Source organism: Archocentrus centrarchus, chromosome 13 (assembly GCF_007364275.1).
Source record: "Archocentrus centrarchus isolate MPI-CPG fArcCen1 chromosome 13, fArcCen1, whole genome shotgun sequence".
Taxonomy (NCBI): domain Eukaryota; kingdom Metazoa; phylum Chordata; class Actinopteri; order Cichliformes; family Cichlidae; genus Archocentrus; species Archocentrus centrarchus.
In genome coordinates this window covers 17,938,396-17,965,784 of record NC_044358.1, presented here as the reverse complement: position 1 = coordinate 17,965,784, position 27,389 = coordinate 17,938,396, and the positions used below count along the sequence as shown (strand labels likewise).

The 27,389-nt window shown below is 43.5% G+C and overlaps 1 protein-coding gene across 4 annotated transcripts in view; it reads left to right on the top strand.

The window, feature by feature from the left end:
• robo1 (roundabout, axon guidance receptor, homolog 1 (Drosophila)) overlaps positions 1-27,389 on the top strand; it is a 229,963-nt gene that overhangs the window by 107,114 nt on the left and 95,460 nt on the right. For all 4 annotated transcript variants that reach the window (XM_030743753.1, XM_030743754.1, XM_030743752.1 and 1 more), the window contains one exon: positions 14,080-14,406. In XM_030743753.1, the coding sequence (XP_030599613.1) occupies positions 14,080-14,406 (327 nt within the window). The remainder of the gene's footprint in view (positions 1-14,079; positions 14,407-27,389) is intronic.

Here is a 27,389-nt window from a genome sequence, read left to right as displayed (position 1 = left end):
TAGTTTTTGACTTACTTCAAATGGCCCCAAAATGATGACATTTTCCAGTGTTTTACCTTCTGAACTGAGGCTGGGTAAAAGCACAGCAGATTTCTTGAGAAACATGAATCTCGGGTCTGCTGTGTTTTTTGTTTGTTTGTTTTTTCCCCTGAGTTGAAAAATCTCACACCTGTGTGAGGTGACAGCGTCCATAAAGCTGTATCTCCATAACTTCCACTAATACACTTTAATCTGAACCTAATCCGAATCAAACTGGGTTTTACACCCTAAGATCTGGGATTAGGCAGACTTTGCCTTAGTGAAAACACATGGAGGAATGTGGGAGGCCGGTGTGTGTGTGTGTGTGTGTGTGCTCTTCCTGTCCATGAGAACTGTGGCTAACTCATTAATGACCGACAAGATAAACATTTCAAAACAGTTTGTTTGAGGGCAGATAAATTAGGCAGTGACTCTTGATGATCTGCTTCCTCCCCCTGACTGCTCTTCCCTTAATGACCTAAAAGGACTGCTTAATTGGATTAATTAACAAATCCATCTGACGTCAATAGTTTGTAATTTGCCGTGGCTGCAGCTCGACTGATACGGATGTCTGTGAGGAGAATCAGAGGATTTAGATTTAAAAAAAAAAAAAAAAAAACTGAGGAGGATACTTCTCAATGTCCTTTGTGTCAGCCTCTTGGTATTTTCAGTACCGCAGGAATTAACGGCTGTGTGTCACCAGGATTCAGTTTAGACAGTGTGAGTTTCAGACAGTATTGCTCACTGCTTGCTGATAATGTTGTCATGACTTACTTAGCAAGTGTCACTTTGTCTGTCAAGTTGTCTGTCGGTCTAAGCCCTCAAAAAACGTATAGCCAGACAGAGATAAGCTGTCTACACTAAGAATACTCTGGAACATAACTTCATATAAGCATTTTAGTCTGCAGCTGGCTGATATTTGAAGGCAGCAGGCGTGTCTAGGATATTAGACTCATGGGCCAATATAGTTAATGCATCTTGTTCTGTCAGTTGACGTGGAGGACAAACATTCCCTCTTGCCACTCGGTCTAAAAGTGATGAATGGTGCGTCCTTATAGGATGAAAGGTGTTGCCTGGTTTCTGTCCCATTTCACAAATGGCACCCTTAGAATTCCCACAGCTTTCCTTCCTGTTATTAAAAAAACACAAAGAGCTTTTCTTTTCTTTTTTTTCTAAGACACCTTAATGTAAAAGCAAATTGCATTTGATTCTGTTTTGCACATGCGTGCTTTTGTATTACTAGTTTGCTCATCGCTTCAGTAATATAGATGTGAGCAAGAATAAAAGGCAGACACATGGGGTTTGTGTTTGTGTGGGGTGGTGAAAGAGGCTTAAGGAATCTCTTCATCCTCTTCCCCATCCCCCACTTTTTTTTTTTCTTTTTTGGCCCCAATTTTTTAAGACTTGCCTTTTTTTGTGACTGGTCAGTGCAGAGTCTTTCTTAAATAAAGCAGGCCGACACGCAGAAAAAGCCTGTGGGGAAGGGACGAGGAGGCCGTATTGTGTTGCCTTAACGGGGCGATTGTGAGGCATGGAGGAGGGGAAGAGAATGGTTCACCAGAGACTGAGGGTGCGTGAGGAGAGGGGAGGAGTGCAGCTACACACAAAGGCTACCCTAGGGTGTTGAAGGGGGGATGGAGAGAGCAAGAACAGAGGACGAAGGGGAGGACGGAGCAGTCAAACATACCACGATACGCCAGCTTGTGGGAATACTCTTGATATGGCTCCCTGTGCGCACATTGCATATTCTTACTGTTCCCTTGTGGCACTGCTGAATGTGCTGATTAGGGTGATAGTGGTGGAAAACTGTGAGAACAGTTGTGGTTGTTTTTTTAAGGTGGACACGTGGGGACAGGTGAAGCTGATTTTAAAAGTGCTGAGTAAATGAAAGACTCTGGAACAAAGCTACAGTGCGGCAGTGAGGGTTCGGTTTGGGGTAGTATGACCAGCATCCCTCGTGTATCTAACATTCGCATGCTCAGGAACTCTCACAGGGCCTGCCCTGGGCCTGCCGTTTGCTGCGGTGGTGAAGCTGTGCTACCGTGGGGTGCTCTGTCTTGTGCATTTTAAAAAGGTTCAGACCTCCCTCCCTTTCATTTTCTCCACTGGGGAGACTGAGAGATGGCATTGAGGACAGCCTTTCCCCATATCCTCCTTTTCTTTCTCCCTCCCAGAGCTCAGGCCTCCTCCCAGCCTCTGTGACCATTCTATTACCCTCTCATTTCAAGGCCTGGATACACTTTTGAAATGCTAAACCTCCCTTTGGTTATAACTGACAGGGGAAAATACCATTAAAGAGGCTGAGAGGAATAGATTAAATTAGCAGTTAAAAGAGAGACTGCTAATTAGTTGATTAATGTATTTGGTTCCTCCCCCTCTCAGCTATGCTGCCATAGTTAAGATTCCCTTTGGTGACAAGGTTCCCTGTCTATACCTATAAAACCTTTCTTGTTTATTTTATATTTTTACACATTTTCATCTATTTATGCAGTGCAGATTCATGCTTAAAAGCCACTCTCATTGTGAGTTGCATCAGCAGCTACATCTACTGATTCCTGGGGGCTAATTCTGTCACACAAAAGGCAGAGATAAAAGTAGGAGGGGCGCACTTTATTTAAGGGGAAGCATTGAAAAACATAATTAATGAGAAGATGACCTTGAAATTCACTATTACAGGACTGCTTTTAGAGCCCGTCCTACCATTCAGCTGTAACCATGGTGAGGAGGCTCCAAATAACCGGGTGATTTTCTATCATGTAAATACAGCGTTGCTCTGAGTTGGGAGATTAACTTTAATCCCAGCCCATTATCAGCCTTAACTACTTTCTGTGAATTGGTGACATTTTTTTCTTAAACCTGATGTCACCATTGAAACGCACACAAAAACCCTAAACTGTTTTTTTTTCCTTACTTCCTTGGTTGCTAATGTGTGAAGTGTCATACTCTCTAAAATGTGCAAATGCTATTGAAGCCTTTGAACAAGAACAGCACCTTTTAATTATGTGGAAAGCCTCTGAATTTCCTCTTTTTTTTTTTGGAAAGCTTTTGCTTTCAGTTTCGAGTGACTTCCAAAAGCCGTTTCAGTTCTTCCCGTGAAGAGTTCAGCCTCCTTCAGCTTCTAGTGCTCCTTTTGCGATCGCCCTCACTCCTGATGTACCGTCTCTTGCTTACACAACAGTTGCAGTCACCATGTAAAAGACAGGTTCCTCAGGCTCTAAAACACAGGATTGCTTTTTCATTTGTCTGTATGTCTGTGAGCAAGTGTTAATGGCAAGGGCGTAGGAATGAGTTTACTATTGGGGGACACACATATTGGAAACCTGACAGATCCGTAAATACTCTGAGGTGGGATAAATGCGCCTGTCTCCAGTATTGGGGGGGACACGTCCCCCTCTGTCCCCCCCCGGGCCTACGCCTATGGTTAATGGTGAGCTTCATACTTCAGACTTAAAACAGGTTCACTGCAGGTATAGGGCCCATTTCCCTACATCCACTTTTACATTAGATTCCCCCTTTTTTGGCCTTTGATGTAAAAAAGTGTTCAGTAATAAATCCTCCTCTACTTCTTTCTAAAGTTTAAGCTTGGCAGGTGGTGTTTATGCACTCATTGTGTTGACTAACCAGAAAATAATATAGTTCTACCTTCACCTCTGCAGTTTTTAATCATAATGATGGGCATACTTTCAGCATCTCAGCCAAAGCCAAAATAATTTTTGTTGTTGTTTTGGTGTATTTGTCTGTTTGTTAACAAAACTGCATCAATGACCACCTGATTAAATTTTTACCATAACCGGGTCAAGGGGGGAAAAACAAACACCCCTACCTTTGGCCCTCGAGGTGGCGACGGCGCGTCCAAATGACATCATCGTAGCAGAAAGACGCAGCCTCGGTGAGTCAGCTGTTTCAACTTGTGTCGAAAATGCGGACTTCAAACTGTGTACCAGTTTTCAAATTGTGTTGATAGACCAAGTACAACGAGATTATGCTCAATAATCTACGACATGCTTTTTCCTGTATATTGTCCTCATGTGTGATACGGTGCACAAAGAAACTGTAAAAACTGGATCTTCCTGTCGGAAAGTGCTTATGAGCCAAAAAAAAAAAAAAAAATCACGTCATCACCTCAGTCATTGAGGCAACGTCGCGCCGAGCCTGGGAATTTCACCGGTTCGCAATCAGAACTGATGGCGCGGCTATTAGCACAAGCTAGCAAACAGTCGTCCACCACGGTCGTCCGATCCTCCTGTACCGCCGGGCTGTGATATTTTTTTTCTGGTTAGAACGCTGCTCAGAAAAGTACCATTGAGTCCACCATGTAATACCATCTGGAAACCATCTGACTGGCAGAGGCTTCATTTACATTTTGACAATGATACCAAACACACTGCCAATGCAGTAAAAGCATACCTGCATTGAAAAACACACAATGGAACACTATCAGTAATGGACTGGCCTCCCCAGAATCTGGTCCTCAACATTATTGAAGCAGTGTGGGATCATCTTGACAGAGAACAGAACAACAGGCAGCCCGCGTCCAGACATTTCCATGCATGTTTGCACGTTTCGATAAATCACTGTACCTATTTACCATTTTTCTAGCAAAGCATAAGGATATGAGTGGTGACTTTTACATAATACTGCATGGCAGTGCTTATTTGATTAAGTACTGTCTGAACAGCATTATGTTAGCTGCTTAACTTTTGTTCATTTTCAAAGGAGGAAGTTGAGGGAAATCAGTGGACCAACATTGTCTCCAAATGTGTAAGAAACTAGGCTTACTTAGAGGTTTTACTCTGAGCAGTGATTCTGCTGTCAAATCTAGAAAACTGGCAGATGGGAAGTAACTGGGATACATTTGTAGCCATTTTCGGTTGAATCATGAAAGTAAACAGTATTTGGTTTGATACATTGTGTACCTGGGCAGTTGGTGTGAGTATGTGTGTGTGTGTATGCACTGAGGAGAAAACGTGGTAAGTGGGTGCTGGAAAGCAGAGAGGCCAGTGAGCAGTTGTCTGCAAAAGGAAATTTCTTTTTAATGCCAGACCGGGCACAGTCTCCCCTCTGTGGATGTCTAGAAAAAGGCTTCTTGGCAGACTTTGCCCCTTCATTAATTTTGACCAAATATTTACTGTGCATCACATGGGAAGCCTTACATCCCACTTTAATTTTTTCCAGGCCAGGTTTTGAACAGTTTGGGGCAATTTCTGTCCCATTTGGCTGGACTTGGGCCATGCCCCACTCAGCAGGCCCATGCTGGTGTCTCTGGGATTTTGCCACATGGCTCCACAGAGTCTTAACCTATGCTGTGGGAGCCACGTTTAACTTTAAGAATACCATCGCAGCCACAGTATGTGAACCTCCATTACATATGCCCGTACCTAAGCTTGCACACATTGACACTTTAATACTATGTGCTCTGTATTTACCCTTTTAACCTAAAGGGCACCAGAAGGAAATGTGCCAAGTTTCTGCGTTCAGATGTAACCATTGTACCCTCAACTGAATGCAATAAATGAAATTCCCTTTCAGCATGCAGCTGTCTGAGATTTGCTACAGAATGTGTTTGGCTGAGCATGTAGAATAGCCCGCATAAGCAGTTAAGGTCATCAGCTTTGCTCTCAGAGACTGTAATGGAACACTGGTCCAAAGTAGACTTGTATCACTGTTGCAATCAAATAAATAACATTTAAAAAGCATTAGGTGCTTTTGGCCATGCTTGCCTCCATTCACTTTGGCATCTCTTCAGAGCTGTTCTTTTTCTTGGCATTAAGCCCACATGCCTTACTCTCCATGGCTGGGCTGTGCCAGCTGAGTGTGCTGGTCCCTCTTCCTCCTCACTGCTCCCTCAGCCCCTCCCATGCCTTCCCTCAGCTTTCTGCCCCCATCACAGTCCCCACATGGCTAGTGGCTGAAGAGAAATGCTGCAGCTAGTCCAGAGAGTGACCTTGGGAAGAGAATATCACTTGACTATATTGTTATTGACACAAAACTAAGCAGGAAGCACATTCCTAAATTAAATTAAGCATACAGTTTTATTACTCTGCTGTGCTGTTCCCATCAAAATATGTTCATAATCCATGCTCGAATGCTTGAATTTAACTATAGATTTGTTTCCCAAAACACTAAACACTTGGTTTTGCTGAAATACAATTGTATTAATCATTTGAGAATTTCAAGTCAAGCAGCTCGTGGAAGAAAAAGTCAGCAGTGAGATATTCACTGTCCCCTGTTGGGAAATAAATGTACCAGTGTATTCAATTACCCCTGCTTCTCCTATCCTGCTGCTGTAGAAAGCTTTGATGTATCCCTGAGATCACACTGGTCAAACCTCATTAAAAACTGGCAATGCTGGAAAACAACAACAAGAAGTAATTGCCCAGTCTTGCTCCCTTGTGCTTCTTTTCAGTAATACCCCCCCCCTTACTTGAAGCCTTGACTGTGCTGCATGAAGCTCCTTAATAGAAGGTCTAAGCCTGTCATCTGCACTCCATATTAATTACAACTCTTTTTCCTGGGGTATCTGCACTGCTGATGGAATGACATCTTTGACACCGGCATTCGTGGGAAGTATGAGCCAGGTTTTCTTCTCAGGTCATCACTGTGAATATGTGGGGTCAACTTGAGGAGCCTGCGAGTCTGCTCAAAGACTCACACAAACACACACATTGTGAATAGATTGATAGATAGATACCAGACAGACTGACACACATGCATGCAGACAGACGGACTCTTTGCTTGCATCCACACTGCTCTGTTCAGCCCATCTGCCTGCGGTCTCCAGAGCCAATTTGACAGGCAGCATCCTAACAAGCATTCCAGTCTTTTCCACTGCAGATTTCCTCCTCTTCCCAGTGAATTGATATAATAAAGAATACCTATTATACTTATCCTGCAGGAATGAAATCTGCCCTCATGGCCTTCTGCAGAGTTTGACAGGTTTTGTTTGTGTCTAATGACACTGACTCTAGCAGATTGGCATCAGGAAGCGCTGCAACTCATCCACAATTGTGTCCCATGGGTGCTTGTTGAAAATTCATTATTTTTTTTGTGTGTGTTTTTCCCTCGCCGCATCTTTTCACATTTACTCCCCCTTGTTATGTTGCCGACAGTATGTGTGAAATTACTTTGGATATTTAAATTGTGGGAGCAAAGCTCAGTTTGTAACATTTATAAATAAGTTTTTGTTCATTTTCTTGTCATCAGGTTTATCATACTTGTATCTGTGCCTGGTATCTACAGCCTGATGCATAAGTTGAAATCCTGCTCCTATTGTCTTAGATTCAGATGGGGGGCCCCAGAGCAGGATGAGCTCCAGCCTCCCAAAGGAGTACTTTGCTATGCTGTCTTACTCTCAACCTGGCCCGCATTGCAGGGGGATGCGCCAGGATGCGTTTCCCAGCTGACACAGTCAGGACCTCAGGCTGGCCGCTTCAAGCCTTGAGAGCTCCGCTGGTTCGTGTCCTGATGAGTGATAAGTGTGAATATCCTAGAGCGTTGGAAGTTATGCTAGTAACCCTTGGCCCTAAGCAAAGGAAGGAGAGCGGCTTGTTTATGGTATCATCAGCTGATTTGTCACCACTTTATTGCAGATGAGAACGAGCAACAGGATGATCAAAGGCAACAACACTGATAAAGGGACTCTGACGGATCTGAATAGTTGATTCGTCTGTGTTGCATAAGCTGTAAACTGGAGCAAGTAGGGTGGAAGATAAGTAATTAGTCCTACTTTTCCAGGGATACTTTCCATGTTTACCATATTGTTTCAAACTAAATTAATAGGAATTGACTGGATAAATTGTAGCACGATTTTCTGACACAATAATAAACAGAATGTTTTTTTACTACTTCCTCAACCTTGATCAGAGTATTGTGTAGGGTTTGCAAACTGCCACTTTGTTGTCAGATATCAATGGGAGCATTGTAGTCATCTGTGTGTATTAGTTTCTATAGCAACACATATACAGACAGACAATCCAATAGTGTGGTGTTGTGTATAACCCCACACTTCTGGTTTGCTTGTATTAAGAAAGCACACATTTGGACAGAGGTACCATTTTTTTTTTTTTTTTTTTTTTTGGAAACTGATAACTTCTCTCGGGTGTTGATGTGGTATAAGCAAGGTAACCATACCCTGTTGTGTTTGGTAAATGGAGACAAAGAGATGAGGAGAGAAGGAGGCCATAAAGATATCCATCATCCCCCTCCATCACCCCACCTCTGGAGCTCCATACACATTCACACACACAGGGCTCTAATCCTGCCTCTTAGGAGTGTAAGCGATAGCCTTGTGTAACATTAAAAACAGGTCTGATCTGATGCAACTGGCAAAGTCATTCATGCATCGCATTCCAGGGTGGGATTCTGAGGTTGAAACGGTAAAAGATTCAGTTTCACTTTCCTGTTAATGTCATCTGATCAGCAGGAGTACAGTACCTCGCCTTTTCTCTCTGTTTCCGTCTCTCCCACTTATCTCTGCCCCTCTCTCCCTTATCGTCTTTAATTCAACAGAAAGGGTGCCTTTTCTTTTGTGTTAAGTCATTTATTGGCCAGTCCTGTCCCGAGCAGGCGTGGCTCCCGTGTACGCCTGGCTGCCCCGAGGGACACACCCTCTGCTCTTATCTTTGCCATAAATCCTTCTTAAGTCCCCTAATCACAGATTAATGGGACTGTAGATAAAAAGTGCCCTACTGTGCTTGGCTTTCCTTATCATGGATCCATATTCCATATCTCTACCACTGCTCAGCTGGACATCTGATATGGCTTGTGATGATGCGGCTGAGGCTCCTGCAACAGCTTTCAATTTTAGTGCCGGCCTTTATGATATTCTGTGACCTTGCGCATCTTTATGGAGGAAATTAAACTTTGCGCAGCTTCACTCATATAATCCAATGAAATCCGACGGTGGGATCCTTTGTTCTGTGACAAGTAAATGACCCAACATTGTGAAGTTGTTTTATCACTTAAGGAAGCAGACACATTATCCTGTCTCCCTTCCCCGGGGGACCAGACTGACAACAGATCTAAATTGCTTCACTGTCCTTCTCCCTTGTGAGTACTCTGGGGTAAAGGGCAGGTGCCTGGCTCCCTTCCTCTTCCTCGCACTCTGTGAAGATAGTAGCCATGGAAAAGAGCTGTGAGAGACAAAGGCACATTTATTTTTGAAGTTAGGGAAATCACTAGACCAGAACTGATTACTGAAGCTTGGTGATTGTTTTACGACTTTGTGGCTTGTCTTTCTTCTTCCCGTCAGCCCTTCATATAGGGATTTATTCAATGGAGCATGATTAATAAAAAATGCTCTACACATACTGCTGCCTGTGGGGCACATAAGCTTTTAAGGTGGGGAACGTGGACTAGTGTCAATGGACAATAATAATAACAATTAAAAAAAATCTGTAATAACATTTCAGCATTTTTGGTGTCTGAGAGGGATCTGGATTCATGCTCCTGATCTAGATTCTGTTTTCAAGTTTTTGTAGCTCATGTCAGCAGGTTTTGGCCAATCACAGGGCTTTTAGCACAAAGATGATAACTAGTATAAAGAGCTAAAAAAATAACGTTTTGAGGACATACTTCTCGTTAAGCAGAGGACTTTCACCTGAGCAACAACGGTTTCAATCCTGTGTGAAGCCACAAACAAGCACAGACTCACTTCGAGTGTATATTAAGCCTATGCTTATGTAGTTGAAGGGGCTGACGTTTTCCTTTAAATGCTGTCTTTTTTCATTGTTTTTAAATTTCATTTTTACTGTTATTCATTATTACCCCTTTTCTAGGTTTCTGCCAAGTGCAGCTTAAATTCACAGGACAAAAGTGTTAAAGAACCGGCTCAGTCACAGACCAGCTAACCTGGACTGTGGTTTTTTTTTCTTGTTTTGAGGCTGCTGAGAGTCGAGGTCGATGCCGGGTCTTCTTCTCTGTTTTAAGTCAAAATACTTAGATTGATTGCCACCTCCCAGACATGTAAGAATTGTTGCACCTCATTACTTTAGTCTTACACTGCATTGCTTTTTCTTGTAGTTGACATCTGGGCTATTAACACTGGCGGTAAATATTCACAAATAAATTGCTACCTTAAAGAGACTTTATTTGATTCACCTCTATCACCTCTTGTGATGGTTTTAGTAGTTTACACCAGTAAAGTTCAGCACAAAATCAGATCGATTATCTTTTGGAATACTCAATCACAGTGTATCAACTCATGTTGATGAAGTTTAGCCCCGAAATGTGGATGAATCAATATGAAGCTGGTAACCATAATCTCAATATACATAAATATTCCTGGTGATCTAACAGCCATTTGCTTCATGAGAACCATCAGAAATCCCATCCTTATGCCATGTCTGTCCATGATTTAGAAAGGAGGGTGGGGGGTGGGAGGTCTGGAGCTTAGAGTGAGCAAGTGCCTGGAGGTCTTCGTGAATCCTTGCATGTGTACAGTATATGGGTCAGTGTCTAGGTCTGCACCCTTGTGGCAGCAGTGTGGTTGGGGCCTGAGCCTTTCCAATTCATTGTGTTCACATTTGCTGTTGGGCTTTGTTGTTCATTACTGAGATTATGTTCATTAAGTAAGAAAAGTCAAAGGGTTTTTTTTGTGTGTTTTGTTTTTTTTAATTACCTCCACAGCGAGCAAAGACTCCCTCAAGCATAGTTTAACATTGTGTATGTGTGAGTGGTGCCTATGTGAGTAAATGAGAAGATAGACACACAGAACTTTCTAGCAAGTGAGACGGTTAAGGGAGAAGGAGAATCTTGCCTCAGGCACCAATCGATCAGATCCTTGCAGTAGAAGTCCCAGCTTCCCTTTGGTGAGGCTGTGTATTGCATTAGCTCATCTTGCATTCTCTGTCTGGGAGCGAAGAGGGGGGTGAAGAGGGGGATTGAAAACAGGGGAGAGGGTGGTTGAAAGCAGCAGTGGAGAAGGAAGGGCAGCTAGAGAGTGAGTGCTAGACAACTTAAAGTAAAGCGAGAAGGAGACGGTGAAGAGTACGCGCTCTGTCCGTCTCTTGTTTCGGTCTCAGATTTGGTCGCCTGTGTGTGCTCTATCAAAGGAGTGAAGTTAGCTCTCTCTCCATTTCCTAAAAGCATGCACCTGTGGACGGGAGCCTGGGAGTGTTTTGGTCCTTGACAGGATAATTCTCCTTCCCCTGGTGAGGGGTAATGGAGCTGAAGTAACGGAGGTCACTCAAAGTGACTGCGGGGATCAACAGGGCAAAGCCTGCATGCGCACACACACACGTAAAATATGCTTAGACTGAATTCAATCGTGACAAGGAAGGGATAATAGCATTGTGTAACCGATACATGCCGTGCACCCACTCACAGCTCAAAGCACACACCCTCTCAGGAAATGCATACAAAACACAAATCAGTGTGCTTCAGCATTTCAACTGCTATTTATATCTATTAACAAGCTCATTCTCACCAGCTTCTCTGTTGCGGGATACTGTACCCCCACTTCATATTGTCTTACCAGCGTGCACGTTCGTCAGACAGATCATCTACAGTAAACAGGCAATGATCAAACACAGTTTCTCCTGCTGCACAGCTCTCCTCACAGTGGGCTACATCTAAATAGTTAATGGTTTTCCCCCATAAGGCCCCAAACTTCAGACCATTTTAAATTAGAGAGGAGCTATCTAAATCAGGAAGGGAACGGGCAGAGCAGATAGCGGCTGAGCTCTTCAAAGTCCTCTTTAATAAAACATATTAGCCTGCCTTGTCTGTTGAAGGGCGGTGGTGGTACAGTTGCTGCAGCAGTAATCAGCCTGTGTAAGCTAGTGAAGCTGGTTCAGCTCCATGCTGTCTGACCAAAGGGCCGGGCCTTTATTAGCATATGGTCTGTAAGTTTTAAAGTCTGTTATGAGAGCAGGTTACAAATGGGGGTTAATTAGCCTGGTAGTGGTTCAGACAGCTTCAATAGCCAGAAAGCACAGATATGTATTTTTTATAAACTTTATTCAGTGCCAGATAGAGGACTAATTCATTCTTGCTAAAGGCTTGGTATGTCGCTCTCCGATTCTCCATCTGTTTCTGTCCGTCTCTCAGAAATGCTTTAATCTACAAATGTGTTTTTATACTCAGTGTCTGACACGCAGGACCAGAACAGTTTTAGAACTGCAGGGATTTCTGTGCGTGACTTTATCTTATTTGTCGTGTTGCCACAAATTCAGCCACTTCAGCTTTACTGGCTTTAGTGTAATAATTCCAGATAGAGGAGTGATTACTGGTGAATTTTGACTGCAGTGCTCTGTGGTGTAGAATCACTGCACTGCATCGTCTGAAGCACAGGATTTCATTTAATTATCATTTTTTTTAATTCCAAGCTTAAAACAAATACTTGTGCTAAGTGTCACCGAGTGCTTACTCTTTGGGAGGATTTTTTTTTTCTCTGTTCTCTCCCTGATTTAGCGCTATATTAATAAAACTGATTTGAAATTACCTGAGATGAAAATAGCTAGCAGCCTTGCAGCCTGCTAACAGTTAACTCATCTGCTTTTGTGATATCTTTCCCCACATCCTCTGTAGCCGTGCACTGCAGCTTGTGACCAGTAATTTTGAAAAAACAGCCGTGCAGCAGCAGCATATGAACATCAAACTGTGTCCCAAAGGGAGGAGCTGACGCCACATTTCAGTGTTTGCGTAGGGTTCATGTAAGAATGATGAGGTGTAGAAGAAGCATGCCCGGAGTCAACCCTGTGAGATAAAATCTCCATTTCTCTAACAATGTCTGTTTCTGATGATTCCCATCAATCAAGCAATTCTCAAGAAGTCCGCACAGCCCTTACCTGTCAAAACTGTTACTACACGGGTGACTTGAAAGACTTGTGATCCTGATGCCCTTCACTGGGTTACTGGATTAATTATATTCCATTGACCAAAGTACACATTTGCCTTGAAGTAATTTATCTTTCCACAGAGCTGTCACTAATTATGCTGACTTTACCTAAAATATGTGGCGACCACAAGAAGATGCCTTCTCAGCACCAGTTCTCTAGGGTAACACGGGTGGGTGTGCGGCACCTAAATGAGGCAGTGTGGCAAGTTCATGGGATGCTGGGTAAATTAATTGCAGGCCTGTGCCTCCAATTAGACCTGACTCTCTTTAATTGGTGCTGAATGGGTTCCAAAGGCCGAAGCTGGGCGATATGGTGAGAAGGGAAGAGTCTCTCTCTCTGTAACACACACACACACACACACACACACACACACACACACACACACACACACACACACACACACACACACACACACACACACACACACACACACTTTTGTGTGTAGGCACACAATGCATTCACAGCCATCCAGTCCCGCCCTTCAGGAATTAACAACAGGAAGCTAATTTGCATGTAAAGCAGGTTTGATAGCCACAGCTGACTGGTCGGAGAACAATATTAATGACCAGAGATAGCACTGGGGTGTTAACCCCCTTGGCACTGCTGTTGGCACCGCTTTGGCTCCTCCGTCTTTCTTCAAAAGTGTAATCTCTGCTCTCGCTCCTTCCTTGTCAGTAAGCTATGCACGGCACCTTTATCTTTTTATCGCATAATTTTTATCTTCAAGGAGTGTCACATTTTTGTTTACTCGTGCCTTCATTCTCTTCATTTCTGCTCTTTAATCTGTGAAATGACACCCACAAAGGTGCAGCAGTGTTAACCTTTACCATAGGAGCTGCTCATACTGAAAATAAAGGCTTGCTTGTCTACAGATCAGTTAATTTGGTCTTGACTTTTTGCATCAACACAACCTCATATAGTATCTTAACAAATACGTCTACTACTTTCAAATTTTGCCTGTATTTAAAGATCGTGAGCATATTTAATACAGTGGGCAGCCTGATTGTTGCTAATATGTAAGGTAGAACTGATTTAACTGTTTAATATTTATGCTAAAGTGACAAATTACTTCAAAGATGCCTTCTGCCAGCTGATTAAATGTATTGTACTGTAAATGTAGCTATATTTGCACAACAGTCCACAACAACAAGCCTGTAGGTCATTTAAATTACTTAATTAAGGACTGGCAGAAGTAAATTTAACTTTTGTAATTTCTTCTCAGGATCCCGTCTGCGCCAAGAGGACACCCCACCCCGAATCGTGGAGCACCCCTCTGACCTGATCGTTTCCAAAGGGGAGCCCGCAACTCTCAACTGTAAAGCGGAGGGGCGTCCAACCCCGACAGTGGAGTGGTACAAGGATGGTGAGCGGGTGGAAACGGACAGGGACAATCCCCGTTCTCAGCGTATGCTTCTGCCCAGCGGCTCTCTCTTCTTCCTGCGCATCGTCCACGGACGACGGAGCAAACCAGACGAAGGTTCTTATGTCTGTGTTGCTCGCAACTACCTGGGAGAGGCGGTGAGCCACAACGCTTCGCTGGAAGTAGCCAGTAAGTGCAGCATGTCATCCCGCTCCTTCATTGTTTCTGCTGTGGGTGTGAATGGAGGAGTTTGGGCTCAGATGTAGCTGAATAGCAGGCTCCGGTTTCTTCCTGTGTTTCTGTGCTCAATGTGCTCATTGAGTTGAATAATCTCTCGGGCGATGGGCAGGATGTGTTTGGTCCAGCAGCCTCTGTAGGCCTGCAGAGCCTTGGAGGAGGAGAGTGGCCTGATCATTCTAGGGTGAGTGCTCCTCTAAAGGGCCCTTGGTAGGTGGTCATGAGGTACAATAGGAACAAAGTCCTTTCTGTTTTGGTCCTACCTCAGCTTTTTGTCAAAGAGATAGATGTAAGGTTTTATATCAAAAGGAATGCAATCACTGCATCTGCAGTTATGATTTATTAAAGAGCTTTCCTGCTCACTTCATTGAAGTATTGAAGCCTTTTTATTGTTGCGCTTTGATGTAGACTGGGTCAACAAGTGGCCTTTGAGACATATTAACAAGGCCAATATTTGGCTGTCAGTCAGCTTTCGATGCAGGAGAAATAAAAGTCTTTCTAAACCCCGTCGTCTTTTTTGAGTTGTGACTGGTGTTGACAAAACTGTTCCCATGATTCTTTAAAAGACTGATTTTGCTGGTGAGGTCAGCTCTTCAGATATATTATCTCTTTGCTCTCTTGACTGGTTGAGAGTGAAGGCTGAGGAGCAGAGCTCAGATATCAACCGCTCCTCCAGCGTGCCCGGAGGCTGTCACCAACCTCGCTCACTGTAATCTAATCAAGATGGGGAAAGAAAGAATGGTGTGTGTGCTTGACTGTGAACATGTGTGAATGAATGTGCAGTGTGAGCTGTTGCTGAGCTGGGCATGGGCTGCTGTTATGGTACTGGGTATGAGGTGTCAGTCAAAGGCTTGCTGTGTAGTTTAAACTGTATTAGTGGGATATCTGGAGTATACAAATGTATCAAAACGTCCCCACTGTGATTGCTTTTTTAAAATATTTTCTAGCCCAACTGTCAGCTAATGAAATGTAAAGCAGAAATAGGAGATCAGTGAGGAGCATCACAAGGAGCTGCAGAGATATTCCCAACCAGGCTTTGCATCAAAATTTATTAAAAGTGGGAGGACCATTAAAGTTTGGCTGACTTAAAAGTTTCCATAGGCCACAGTGCTAAAAGTATCTCTCCCTTGTAGTAGGGCGATTTGCTGTGTTTATTTCAGAGGTGGATTTTTCAAGTAGAAAAACAAGCCGCTTGGCGGGAAACACGAGGACCAGAGTAGCATTGGCTCGGTCTCAAGTTTAGGCTTATTCTGTATAAGGTTCAAACAGACCCATAATGACAAGCCACTGTGCTCCAGTGCTCTCTCTCCTTCTTGCTTAGCTGGTGTCTCTCGCTCAGGCCTCTCCACAGTTCATGCTTAACTACATGTAATTATGTTGTTGGAGCAACCAGGATGGAACCCTGCAGATGAAAAAAAAAAAAAAAAGAGAGAGATGCACACGAAAAAGTTCAGAAACCCTGAGATTTCTTTACAAGGCTGCATTTAAACTCCAGAGTGAAGACACTACAAGCCATAAATCAGACTTATGAGAGTTTAGGAACATTTTAAACCCCTTTTGGACCCCTTGCTGTGATTACAGAAGCTCGTCATAATGAAACTGTTATGAGCTGAATATGGCAGATAGAAGTTTTCACTCAGGGTGAGTTGAGGGAACGACTGGGCTTTTAATTTCCAATGAAACTCCAAAGAAGGAAGTCGTGGATTTAATTGTTTATTTTGCCTCGTTCTCCCTCTCTTTAATATTTTCACTTTAAAAGCACTTTAAAAGCTGAAAACATGTTTTTTGTGTGTGTGATGTTTTTCTAAGAGCCTGGCTTTTACAGTTTCCTGTGCTCACCAGCGATTGTTAATGTCATCCAAGTTTCAACAAGTCCTGTTTTGCCAGGCTGGGACAGCTAACCCCATTTGTTTGGTTTATCATTAACCACTCATACAGTACAGCCCGCAGTCTCTCTATCTCAGCTCCTTAACCCAGAGCCATTTACCATGAATCGTGTTTGCTTTGTGCATTCAGATCAGCTTCAGATATAATTCTTTGCCTATTGTGTTATTGTTTTCTTTGCTTTAAAGATGTCAACGACAAATAATGAAGCACCTTTGTGCTTGAGAAAAACCAGGCGATAAAGATTGTGACTCAAAGTATTTTAAGCAGTCTGGTTATTTTTCCGTGACATTAATCTTCATTTATGTCATTGGATGCCATTCGTTTTATTTCCAATTGAACAAACAAGAAGAAGTCAGTAAGTGAAAATGAAAGTAAAAAGTGTAACTGAAAAGAATTTTTGAAGAAGATGCTGCATGATGTCGAGCTTCCTTAGAGTAGAAGAGATTTTCTTTTAAACATATTAATCGAATCCTGTGACCACTGTTCCACTAACATGGAAATGAATCTTTAATAATTTTTTATATATCATTTATAATGTTTATATTTTTGAGTCATTACTGGCAGACACAGAGGCACAAAGAGATAATGAGCAGTAGATTATTTTACCCCTGCTGTGCACGAGTCCCTGAGAGGCTCTATGAATAGCTCGTTTCCCTTTTGCTGCTTGTGGAGATAGTACAGTGAGGTAATGGACGGCGCACTGCTCCACTTGAGTAGGCGATAACCTCAGGGCCTGCTGTGTAGTGGCCTGGCTGACTGCACAGTGCTGACCGCACAAGGTTGGCTGCAGGCTTCGTATCCACACACAGAGTCCTTTCTCCAGAGGCAGGGTTTACTTTTTACAGCCACTAACAACAGAAGCAAAGGGATGTTTACTTGAATTTGGTCCACAGCATATAGCTCTCTTCAGCCAAGTTTACCCCAGAATCTCATTGATCTCGATGCTGCTGTGAAATCTCCGTCACCATGTGCAGCCATCTGGCTTCACCGGCTCTCTGATTAGTGGGGGTAGGTCAGGGCGTCAGATGTGTTGAAGGCAGCTCGGTCGATCCTGACAGATTCTGGGCCATGCCTGAGGGTCATCTGCAGAGTGGGGGACAGTTGGCTGGCATGCAGCAGTCCAAAGGCAACATAGCCACCTCCCACGGATGTGAGGACCCTCCTGTCTCTTTTGCAGGACAACTCGTGCACCACATCTGTCGGCTCCTAAATAGTCAGGCTCTTTGTATTATCCAAGTCTCAAACTAATCCTCTCCACCTGACACACACACATCAACATTTCTGTTTACTTTGTCAAACATTTCTTTCCTCGCTGCCCTCAGCCATCTCTTTTCTTTACTCCTGATTATTTCTCCACTGCTGCCCACTGAAGTGGAACAAGCTCTGTGACTGAAACAGCTTCTTTCACTGCCTGATGGCAGAGTAATTATTTATTTGTCATGGTCTTTGCCTTTCATTAACTTATTACATGGGAAGCAATATAGTGCAGAAGGTCTCTGTTTATAAATTTCATCAACTTTTTTTTATTATTTTGAGGGTATCATGCTCCTTTTAATCTCCTTCTTCAGCTCAGTAAATATTAAGAAGTTTCAGAAGTAAAATGAGACTGTGAGGTCAAGAATAAAGAAAAAAAATCTGCAGCAGAGAGGAAGAAGAGCGAACGAGTTGACTGATTAAAAAAAATCAGGACAGCTAACTCCACCAGAAGCACCAGTGAGTGTGCTGGCAAGCTGCCAGGGGACTGGAGGCAGTCTGCTACAGCTCTGTGGCAGTTATTTGTTTCAGGGAGGTTCAGAGCAAATTGGTGCAAACGGCACAGCCAGGGTCTGCTTCATGAGTCAACATGCAGCTGAGGCGTGGGCTCCACACCATAGACGCTCCTTGGCCTCCACTCCAATCTGTTTCATGTTGGAGTGCAGACCCCGTCCACAGTCTCCAAACCCGATGGCGTGTGCATGTGTGGCTGTCAAAGCTAAACCTGCCTCACCACAAAAAAAAAGTCTCCATTTCATATTAGTGTAAAATATTCATGTTGCCTATGAAGTACTGACTTAATTAATCGTGTTTTTTTTTTTTTGGTTTTTTTTGTAGTTTATTTTTGTTCTGATCACTTGCAGGGTGTGTGTTGCTGTTTTAGTCCAGTGCTGTTAATCTTGAAATTGCAGTACATGGGAAGCAAGTGGTCACTGTCTAATTACACTTCCCACAGCACATGGCTGTCAGCTTAGTCTTTGTGAAACCTCTGCAGGGGAGATATGCTCAACACATGCATTTCAATTAGTCCTCTGTGTAGCCATTTGTGCAGAGAGCAGTTTTTATCATGCGTGTTACATGTGGCCAGCTGAACTTCACGTCTTTTGTCGCTTCAGGCTGTTTGCATAAATCAATGCATTCCATTTAATTAAACCTGGAGTATCCATTTGCTATGCTTGGTTGATACCCCAAGTCCCCTTTTGAGATGAAAATTTCTGTGATACGCAAACAAGGCTGGAATTAGCATGCAGCTCTTGTTAGTGACCTGCATGTGTACCTTTAAAACTTTGACCATGTGGACTAAATATGCATAAGACACATCCTGGCAGATATCAGCTGACATAATTGACCTAAAATGTAGTTGTCACTCCCAGCAGTGACAGCAGCCTGGAGTGAGGGAGCGAAGATGCTAGTGTCTCTTTCAGTCATGTGAAAATGTGTCAAATGCCACACTGATTTGGGGATTTTTGGAACATGGTTTTCACAGCCATGCGAGCATAACCTCGCCCACACACGGCCCTCCCCCTCCCAAAACTAATACTGCTGGCAAGATTGGAGGCCAAGCGCTGAAGTTGCTCACCATGGGAAACAGTAGAGTAGCAGCAGATAAGAGCCAGAGCAGCTTTTTGACAGAGTCTTAGGCGTTTTGTGTTGTTTTACAGTGAACACGGGCACGCAGCCTGAAGAGAAACACACATCCTGCAGAGTGAGAGAAACTCATATGAATGGATTGGTTTACATAAGAATGAAGCTTTCGACAGAGCGAGATTTCCTGTGTTTGGGGAGCGTGCAAGTGTGCGTGTGCGTACATGTGTGCGTTCATGTTTGATTCCATCAGTCTGTCAGTGTGTCTACACTGCTCCATTGAACAATGTCTACTGATGTGTTCTGTAAAAGAAACTAAAGGTGCAGGTGTATAGACATGGGTAAACGGGCCATCAATCACTTTATGCTCCACCCATCTCTGACACCCTAGTGGAACTGAGAAGGCGAGTGGGGCGTGTCCTCCAAAAGGAACCCCGTTCCTTTGATTCCCATCAAATCTATCACTTACATCATCGGACTGGAATCTCCCCGTTAAACAATAAACATAGAACCTGTGTGAATAAGGCACTTTGCAATGGTGACAACATGCTACTCTGGAAGGCATGGCTCGGGTTAGTCTCTTTAGTCCTTATCTATAAAGACAGAGAATGAGTGTAATGCATTAGATGTGCTAAACACAGCTGACATGAGCCTCTTTCTTGCCCTTCAGATCTCCTCTCAGTGTGCATTCATGTAGCAAATGGCTTGTCTCACTTAACAAGGAAGGCAGCCCAGACTTACAGAGTCCACTTTAAGCACTTTTCTCTGTTTCTGTGATGAGTTTTGCAGTCCATCCATTTACATATGCTGACATTGTCCAGATATCTCTGGATTTCTTTGAAAAAGGTAAAGCTACCTCACAGCTATGTCTGTCTGAGTGTTAGGACACCCCCCACCCCCCCCCCCCCCCCACCCCTGAGTCGCCTCAGTGGCTGCTTATTCATCTTGATGTAATCCCTGCTTCTGGCTATGGTGCAGAACAGGAGGTTCTGCAGGACGGTTGCTGGATCCCAGGATAGTGAAGTATGATATTAACATGATGAAGTGCTAGTCTAGGACAGATAAGATAGATTGTGTGAGCTCTTGAGACCAGTGGTCCTGTACTACCACTTAGGAACACCGCTGATAGCCGAGTACCTTCCCTTTCTCTCCTCTTAAAAACTGCACTGTGTTCAGCAAGCATGTGTGCATTTTTTTAATGAAAATGTGTCCATATTTTTTAAGTTATGTTCCATATGTGATGGTAAGCTGTGTGCCAGTGCTTGTGAGAACCAGATGAATGCATGCTGCTGACTAATCTCCCCTTCTTCTGCAGTGACTTGGGTATTACTCTTGTTGTTATGTGTAATCTCTTCTTGGTCTGAGCCCCTCCTTTGGCCAGAGAGTTTGTATGTATGTGTGTGTGTGTGAAGCTTGCGCATTCATATGTGCCTGCATTCTGGTGTCTGGTCATATGACGAGGTGTTCTGCTCTGCAGACAGGCTCTGGTTATTAAACGTTGGTTAAGCCCTCACTTGAAACCTTCTATCATGCTCCTCGATCCGAGACGATGGCGTTAGGGAGGATTAAGGGGTTTGGAGACCAGAACTTTAGGGGGGTTTTGGGAAAGTTTAAAAAGTGTGCTCAAGGGGCATATTCTACCCCCTCGTCTACAAGAATATTTTTTGAAAATATTTTCCTCTAGTCTAAAGAAAAATCTTGCATACATAAGCACTCTCAGTCCATATGATAACTCAAAAATTAAGCTGCGTCAGGAGCATCCTGTTCAGAGCTCTGGGAACAAATAGTTGGCAATATGCTGTAAGTCTAACCTCAAAGCCATGTTGGCCAGTCAGAAGCACTGATATTTCATTTTTCCTGACTGCACTGAGTTTCTGAATCTCTTCAGCCTCAAAGGAGTTTTGCAACAGGTCAGTTTTCACTGACCTAAAACTGTGTTTGCATTCAGATAAAAGGATAACATGCATATAAAAAAAAAATAGGCCTCCATCTATAAGGTCAGAATCCAGGGATTTTGTGATGGCCTCATGTTTGCCGCTCAGTCCCAGGAGACAAACCACCTATTTGCCATCTATCGATAGCCTCAGTCATGCTCTGCCTCTTTGGTGAATGGGAGAATGCAGCTTTCGTTGCTTGGTTTACATTAAGGGTAAAAAAACACAACTGCTGAAACTTCACCGAAAGAAAAATAGAAAAGGTGTCATAAATGTTTTTTTATTTTATGTCTTAAAACAATAATGTCTCATATTGTGATTTACTCATAAAGACGCACTAATTTTGCACATGCGACATGACTGATGAGAATTAAACTTGAATCGTGTAAACATTATGCTGAGTAACAAATTTGTGAATGGGTTGTGTGATTTGTAGCTTCTGTTGGGTTGTTGTTGTATAACCACAGATAGGCTGATGCTGCTCGGGTTAGATAGCATAGAAAACAGTGTTTATGCCACACTTGTGCGATATCAGGCTTTATGTGATATGCATTTCCTCTCTAAGTGCTATCTCCTCTTTTTCTGTCCGCCGTGTTTCTCGCGTTCACTTTCTCCTCACTGTTTTGCTTTCTTTCGCTCTGTCTCCTGCGACTCGATAAGGAGAGAGAGACTGAAGTGCGGAGGTATATTTCCATGACCTCGGCGAAGGAGAAGGGAGGGGAAAGTAGGGGGGGAAAAAGACATCTGAAATTTTATCAGAGATGTAGCATGTTGCTGAGCCTGGAGCGTGACAGGCAGGAAAAGCTGGAGAAGTAAGCAGTCGACCCAAACACTGATAATGATCTGCCTTGTGCTATCTGACTGCCAATGAAATGCAGTCTTCTTGCTGCTGACTGCAGAAAGCCAGAGCCCTGCAATCACTCAATGACAAACAAACAGAAGATATATGATGGCATTCAGTTGTCATTTAATTGCGCTTGGTTGCTGTGGTAGCTAACCTGATCATTAAAGCACCAACTGGGAGAAATGAGTTTCTCCTTGTTATGTCACACAGACAAGAGTGTGTCCAAAAATAGGACCAGTATGAATGAAATTTGATGCTCATTAATATAGTGTAGTTCTTATGCAAGCTTTCTGTTCCTTCTGACCTTTCTGTAATGCTAACAGTTCATTTCTAAGCCCCAGATATTCGGCATGCTAGTGTAGGTCATGTTACAAAGGGATTAACTCCATTACCACAGCGATTGTGTACTAATGATGAAGCAAATGAAAAGAAATGGATGAACTGAAACAACAACAAACTAATGCCGTGCGGGTCATATCTGAAAGGTTCTTTCATGTTTAAGCATCTGGCTCGCTGGCTCCACAGCAAAGGTTGTTCCTGCAGCTCGGAGGTTAATTACATATGCGGTGATCGTAATAATGGCGGGAATGTAAACATAAACATCTAACAGTCTAATTTGGCCAGTAAAGGAAGAGGGTGGCTTGCCTGAGCAGTGAACAGAACAGAACCACCCTCACCTCTTCTTTGTGCCTCTTTGACCTCTCTAAAGGGTGTGGCAGGAACACAAAAGGAGCTCCATGTAACCATATACTGGCAAAGAGCCGGATAAAAGACAGACAGGGGGACGTCATGTGTAAAAGGAGGAAAGTAGAGAGGATCCATTCAAAATTCAAACAGTAGTCAGTGTCGCTGTGGGTAAGTTTGAAATAGCTGACATGTGACTCATTGAGGCCTGGTATTGTATGGCCACAGTGATGTTGTTAGGCTTAAGGGTGACATTTCTATTCTCCCCCCCACCCTCCTGTTTCTTTCTTTCTCTCTCTCCACCTTACGCTCGTATCAGATTCAAATCAGTCAGTGGTGCCTTAGCTCTGTTTAGCAGATTGGCTCACGTCTGACGGATGGGACAGAAAGCCCCTCAGTAACCAACTGGGATTTAGCTAGTTTTTTTCCTTTCCTCCTAAAAATACTTTAGGATTGGACACTTACTGATGATAGTTTTCAACACTTGTTTGACCAGTATTCCTTTCTTTTGCTTGAGATGCGCTCTTAAGAGGCACTGTACCACACCTTACCTTCACTCCAGTCCTTTTATAGTGTAACTTATTTCATGTTCAGGGTTTAGAGGGTGCTTTGCTGTCTGTGTGAGTCATGTCAGTAATCACGGTGTGGAAGCGGATGATATTGAGACCTGGCCTGTGCATCCAGTAGCGTTTTTCCCTGCCAATGGGATTAGTGGAGAGTGCCGACTCTGCAGGTGGAGCCTTAAGTTAATTTACCCCACTGTTTGGAGCTATAATAGCTTATTGATTGCCTGACAGAGATGCAAGAAGCAACATGGAAGGGCAGAGAGTGGGGAGAGAATAAGTTAATCATCACTCAGTGTGTTGCCAGGATTTAATCACATTAACCAGGGGTTCACCACTGCCATGTAAATTCACTTTCAACCTCAGAGGAGTCCGAATAACTGCTCTGAGACAGACGGGACCCTGCTGATTTTCCTCAGCTGCAGTCTGGTCCCTGTCGGCCCGGTACTGTCTGCCCAGCACCCACCTCAGTCCTGGGGGGGACGCAGGCTCTCTGCCCAGGGGCCCAGCTTAATTCATGCTAAGCTGTTGGGTTAATTTTAGCTATGCTACCCAGTGGTGACCTCCATCTGCTATACTGCTGCTCAGGTTGTCTGAACAGCATCAGCCTGGCCTCCCTCCATGATTCAGACCATAACTCCCAGACAGCTGGTTGAACCATCACTCATTTCTTCCCCTAGTCTTTCCCAGGCTAAAGTGCTCCTGTGCAGTATGTATATGTGTGTACAGTAGGAGCAGGAAGGTGTGTGTGTGTTTGTGGACCTCAGCGGAAGTCTGGCCCATTAGCGCTGCCATCATGTGCACATTCTCACTATGGCCGGTTACCTGGAGACTGCACTTTTTGCTTTTATTTGGTTCTCTGCTGTCTAGCTGCTCAAACAGACTGAGAGAATTCCCCCTTGTTTAACAGTTTCAAGCAAAGCTGCTACTACATCAATACACAGACAGCAGAGCTAGCAGAGCTGCATAACATTTTTTTTTTTCAACCTCAGTCTTTCTAATAAAGGCTGATTTTAAGACTGAAATCTGTTGCTCATCACACTTACTCCCAGTGTTCTTTTAGGGCATCATATTGGCTGGTATTTACACAGAAGGCAGCAAAAGTTGGTTTAGCTGTGGTTGGACTTTGCCCATGCTTTAGTCTGGCTTCTATCAATCTGTCTGCACCCAAAGACTCAGCTAACCAAAAGAAAAACAATGGCACAGCGAGGAAAGAGGTGAAGGAGTGAGATAATGTAAACACAGAGACAGAGAAAAGTTGACCTCACTCCCCATCGCGCACACACACACACACACACACACACAGACACACTGACCTGATGGCCAAATTCCTATCTGGCAACAATAGGACAAACATCTAGCAATATTGTCCACCTAAGCCCAAATCTAAACCTCATCAGGTTCCATCTCCACCAGGTACAACATTTAAATTACTCTCTTGCACCCCCCACCCCACCCTAAAAAGCCTTGATGTGATTTAAAATAATTGCGCAGTATCTGGTGCTTTGAGATCAAACATGCAGAAGAAGCGATAGGAAGGAACAACAAAGACAGGGATAAACTGATGAAGAGAAAATTGCGGACAGGCTGCCATTAAGCGTGGGATGAGAGAGTAGAAGAAGGTGGCTCCAGTTGGACAGAGTGTCTCTCTTGGCTTGTGAGGGGAAGATAAGGGGACAGGTGGTGCTCTGTTCTCTCAAAGATCTCAGACAGCTGGCAACTCTCTGGCCATAAGCACGCTGCCATACAATGTGTGCGTGTCTCTGAGAGTGTGTGTATGCATGTTTGTGTGACATTTGTTTATAAGTTCTTGTGTGTTTATAGCTACATGTGTCTGCATTTGGGGGTTGTTTGAACACTTGGCAGCTGAGATATCTTGCTGAAGTCGCTCTCAAGTCTGTTTTTTTTTTTCTTCATATCACTTTCTTGTTTATTTTTCTGCTCTCTGGAAACTCAGCGGCTTTGGGCCATTTTATGCCAGTATTATTTTGTTAGAATATTTTTGGTCCTGTGCGTTAGGAAGTAAATGTGTGACAGTAATCTGTATATTGTGTAAGAGGTGCGTGTGTAAGAGGTGCAGATTTTAATATGCACTACAACTCCAGTTCTCATAAATGAATTGCAAAACCTTGCATTTTATTTTTATTTACATTTTCTACAGCGTCCTAACTTCTTTTTAAAATTTGGATTTGTACATTTAAGGTTGCATAGCCAAGAGAATTCAGCATCAGTATGGTACCACCCTGCAGTGCACTGAGCCATAGTGCCTCATGAACTTGATTTCATGACCAGTGAAGACTTTTCCATGCAAAGCAAATGCCGGGATGACAAATGAGCCAAAACAGAAGGGACTTAAAATTCCTCTGTGCTGGCCTGGCAGTATATAGTGTGCGTGTACTGTGGTTAGTTCGGAGTTCTTTTACTGTGTTGGCTTTGGGCTCGTTCCACATACAGCGCTGTGTTTGATCTGGCAGCGTAGCGGCCACTGAGAAGAGCTCGTGTCATCTCAGTGGCAGACTGCTTTTGTTTGCAGAAAAGAAAAAGAGATGGCACTAAATGGTCCAGAGGCGCTTATTTGCTGTTGGCAAACAGGCACTGTCCTCAGTGGTGAAGCACTCAGTTGCCACTGTGGCCTGACAGCTGACTTTCATCCCTGAGTGCTGCAAAGTTTGTTCACAATGCAAGTTGCTCTTTAAATGTAATTCATGCTCTGCGTGGCCATCGCGCTCTGGTGGAGGCTCAGAATAAAGATTCCCCCTCCAGCGCTGCTTTTGGTCAGCCGGATAGGAATCCATTTCCTAGACCGCTACTGATTGATGTCAACTGTTATAAGCGTTCTCTTTTTTTCTGCGTTCTTGTTAATGGTTTCTTTGAAGTTCCTTTCAAGTTCCCACCTTCAGTAGAGCAGTTGGCTTGCACCTGATTCATTGATGTTTCACATCCCAGAGGTCACCTTGACGAGGGTGCCTCCTTTGTGGTAGAGGACGTTTTCATATGCAGAAATTAATGACGGTGTTTTTAGATGAAAGAACTACCTTACCCAGCATTTTCTGCATCCATGCTCCATTTATTATTCCCTATCAGTGTTGATTATAATCTAAACACTTATGTTACAGTGTAATCAGCTGTTAAAGTAGACTCATAATGGCATTTAAAATCCTTTTAGGTCCATAATTACACGTACGTTCAGCCCATTGGAGACACATATTTCATCATTTATGCACACTGACTCCTTCAAGGTTCCTGCTACCTTCTTGTGCATCCCTTCATTTTGACTAAAATGCTAATTAACAGTTGTTGAGATCATTTTGCAGATCAATAATTTTAATTTGCTTGGGAGCTTTCAAACACACGCCCACTGCTTAATGGATATTGTGAATGAAAATGATCTTTTTGTTTAGCTAGCATGCTTCTGACAGAACAGTTAGCTTTGAGATTCACCATTTAGTGTCTTCTGGTCTTGAGACAAACGAGCAGCACAGATTTGTCTCGGCAGTCACTGTGGAAAATGCTACACGAACAAATTGCCGCAGTGATTAGGTCGCACAATGCTCGCATTCAGACATGGTCAATTCCTTACATCCACTTTGCTGCAAGAAGAGCTTCTGCTGCACCGCTTTTCAAGGTTGAGCAGTATCAAAAATATAGTTTCCTTTCATCCCGCACAAGGGTCAGCTTTTTCCCCTCGAGGCAAATCCCCATAAAGCCATCTTTGTCCTCTAGACATACAGATGTTGTTATAGCTGTCCTCATAACTATAAATATATTCATTCTGAACATCAACTGTTTTCCTTCTTGGCCATAAAGTTGTAGGAGTCCCGTAGCTTTCACTGTGGCAAGCAAGGCGCAACGGAAATGTCGGCATTCAGTCTTTCTTTGATGCAAAATCATATGTTAAAATCTTTGCAGGTTTTACAACAAGGTTTTGTTCCAGTGTGAGTGACAGTCACAGTGCTGTAGAAATTATTGCCGCCTGGTGCACGTTACTGTAACCTTGAGGAGGATGTAAACCCAGTGTTTTCTCGTGTTTATGTCTGACTTTTATCACTAAGTTTCACATGTCAGTTCGGTGTTTTCCTGCTTGGTTAGAACTGTAAGATTCTGATGTTGTTTATGCAAATGGGTGTCGGGATATTCCCGAGACAGAATTATCTGAAGCAGGTCAGGTATAGAAAAACTAGGCCA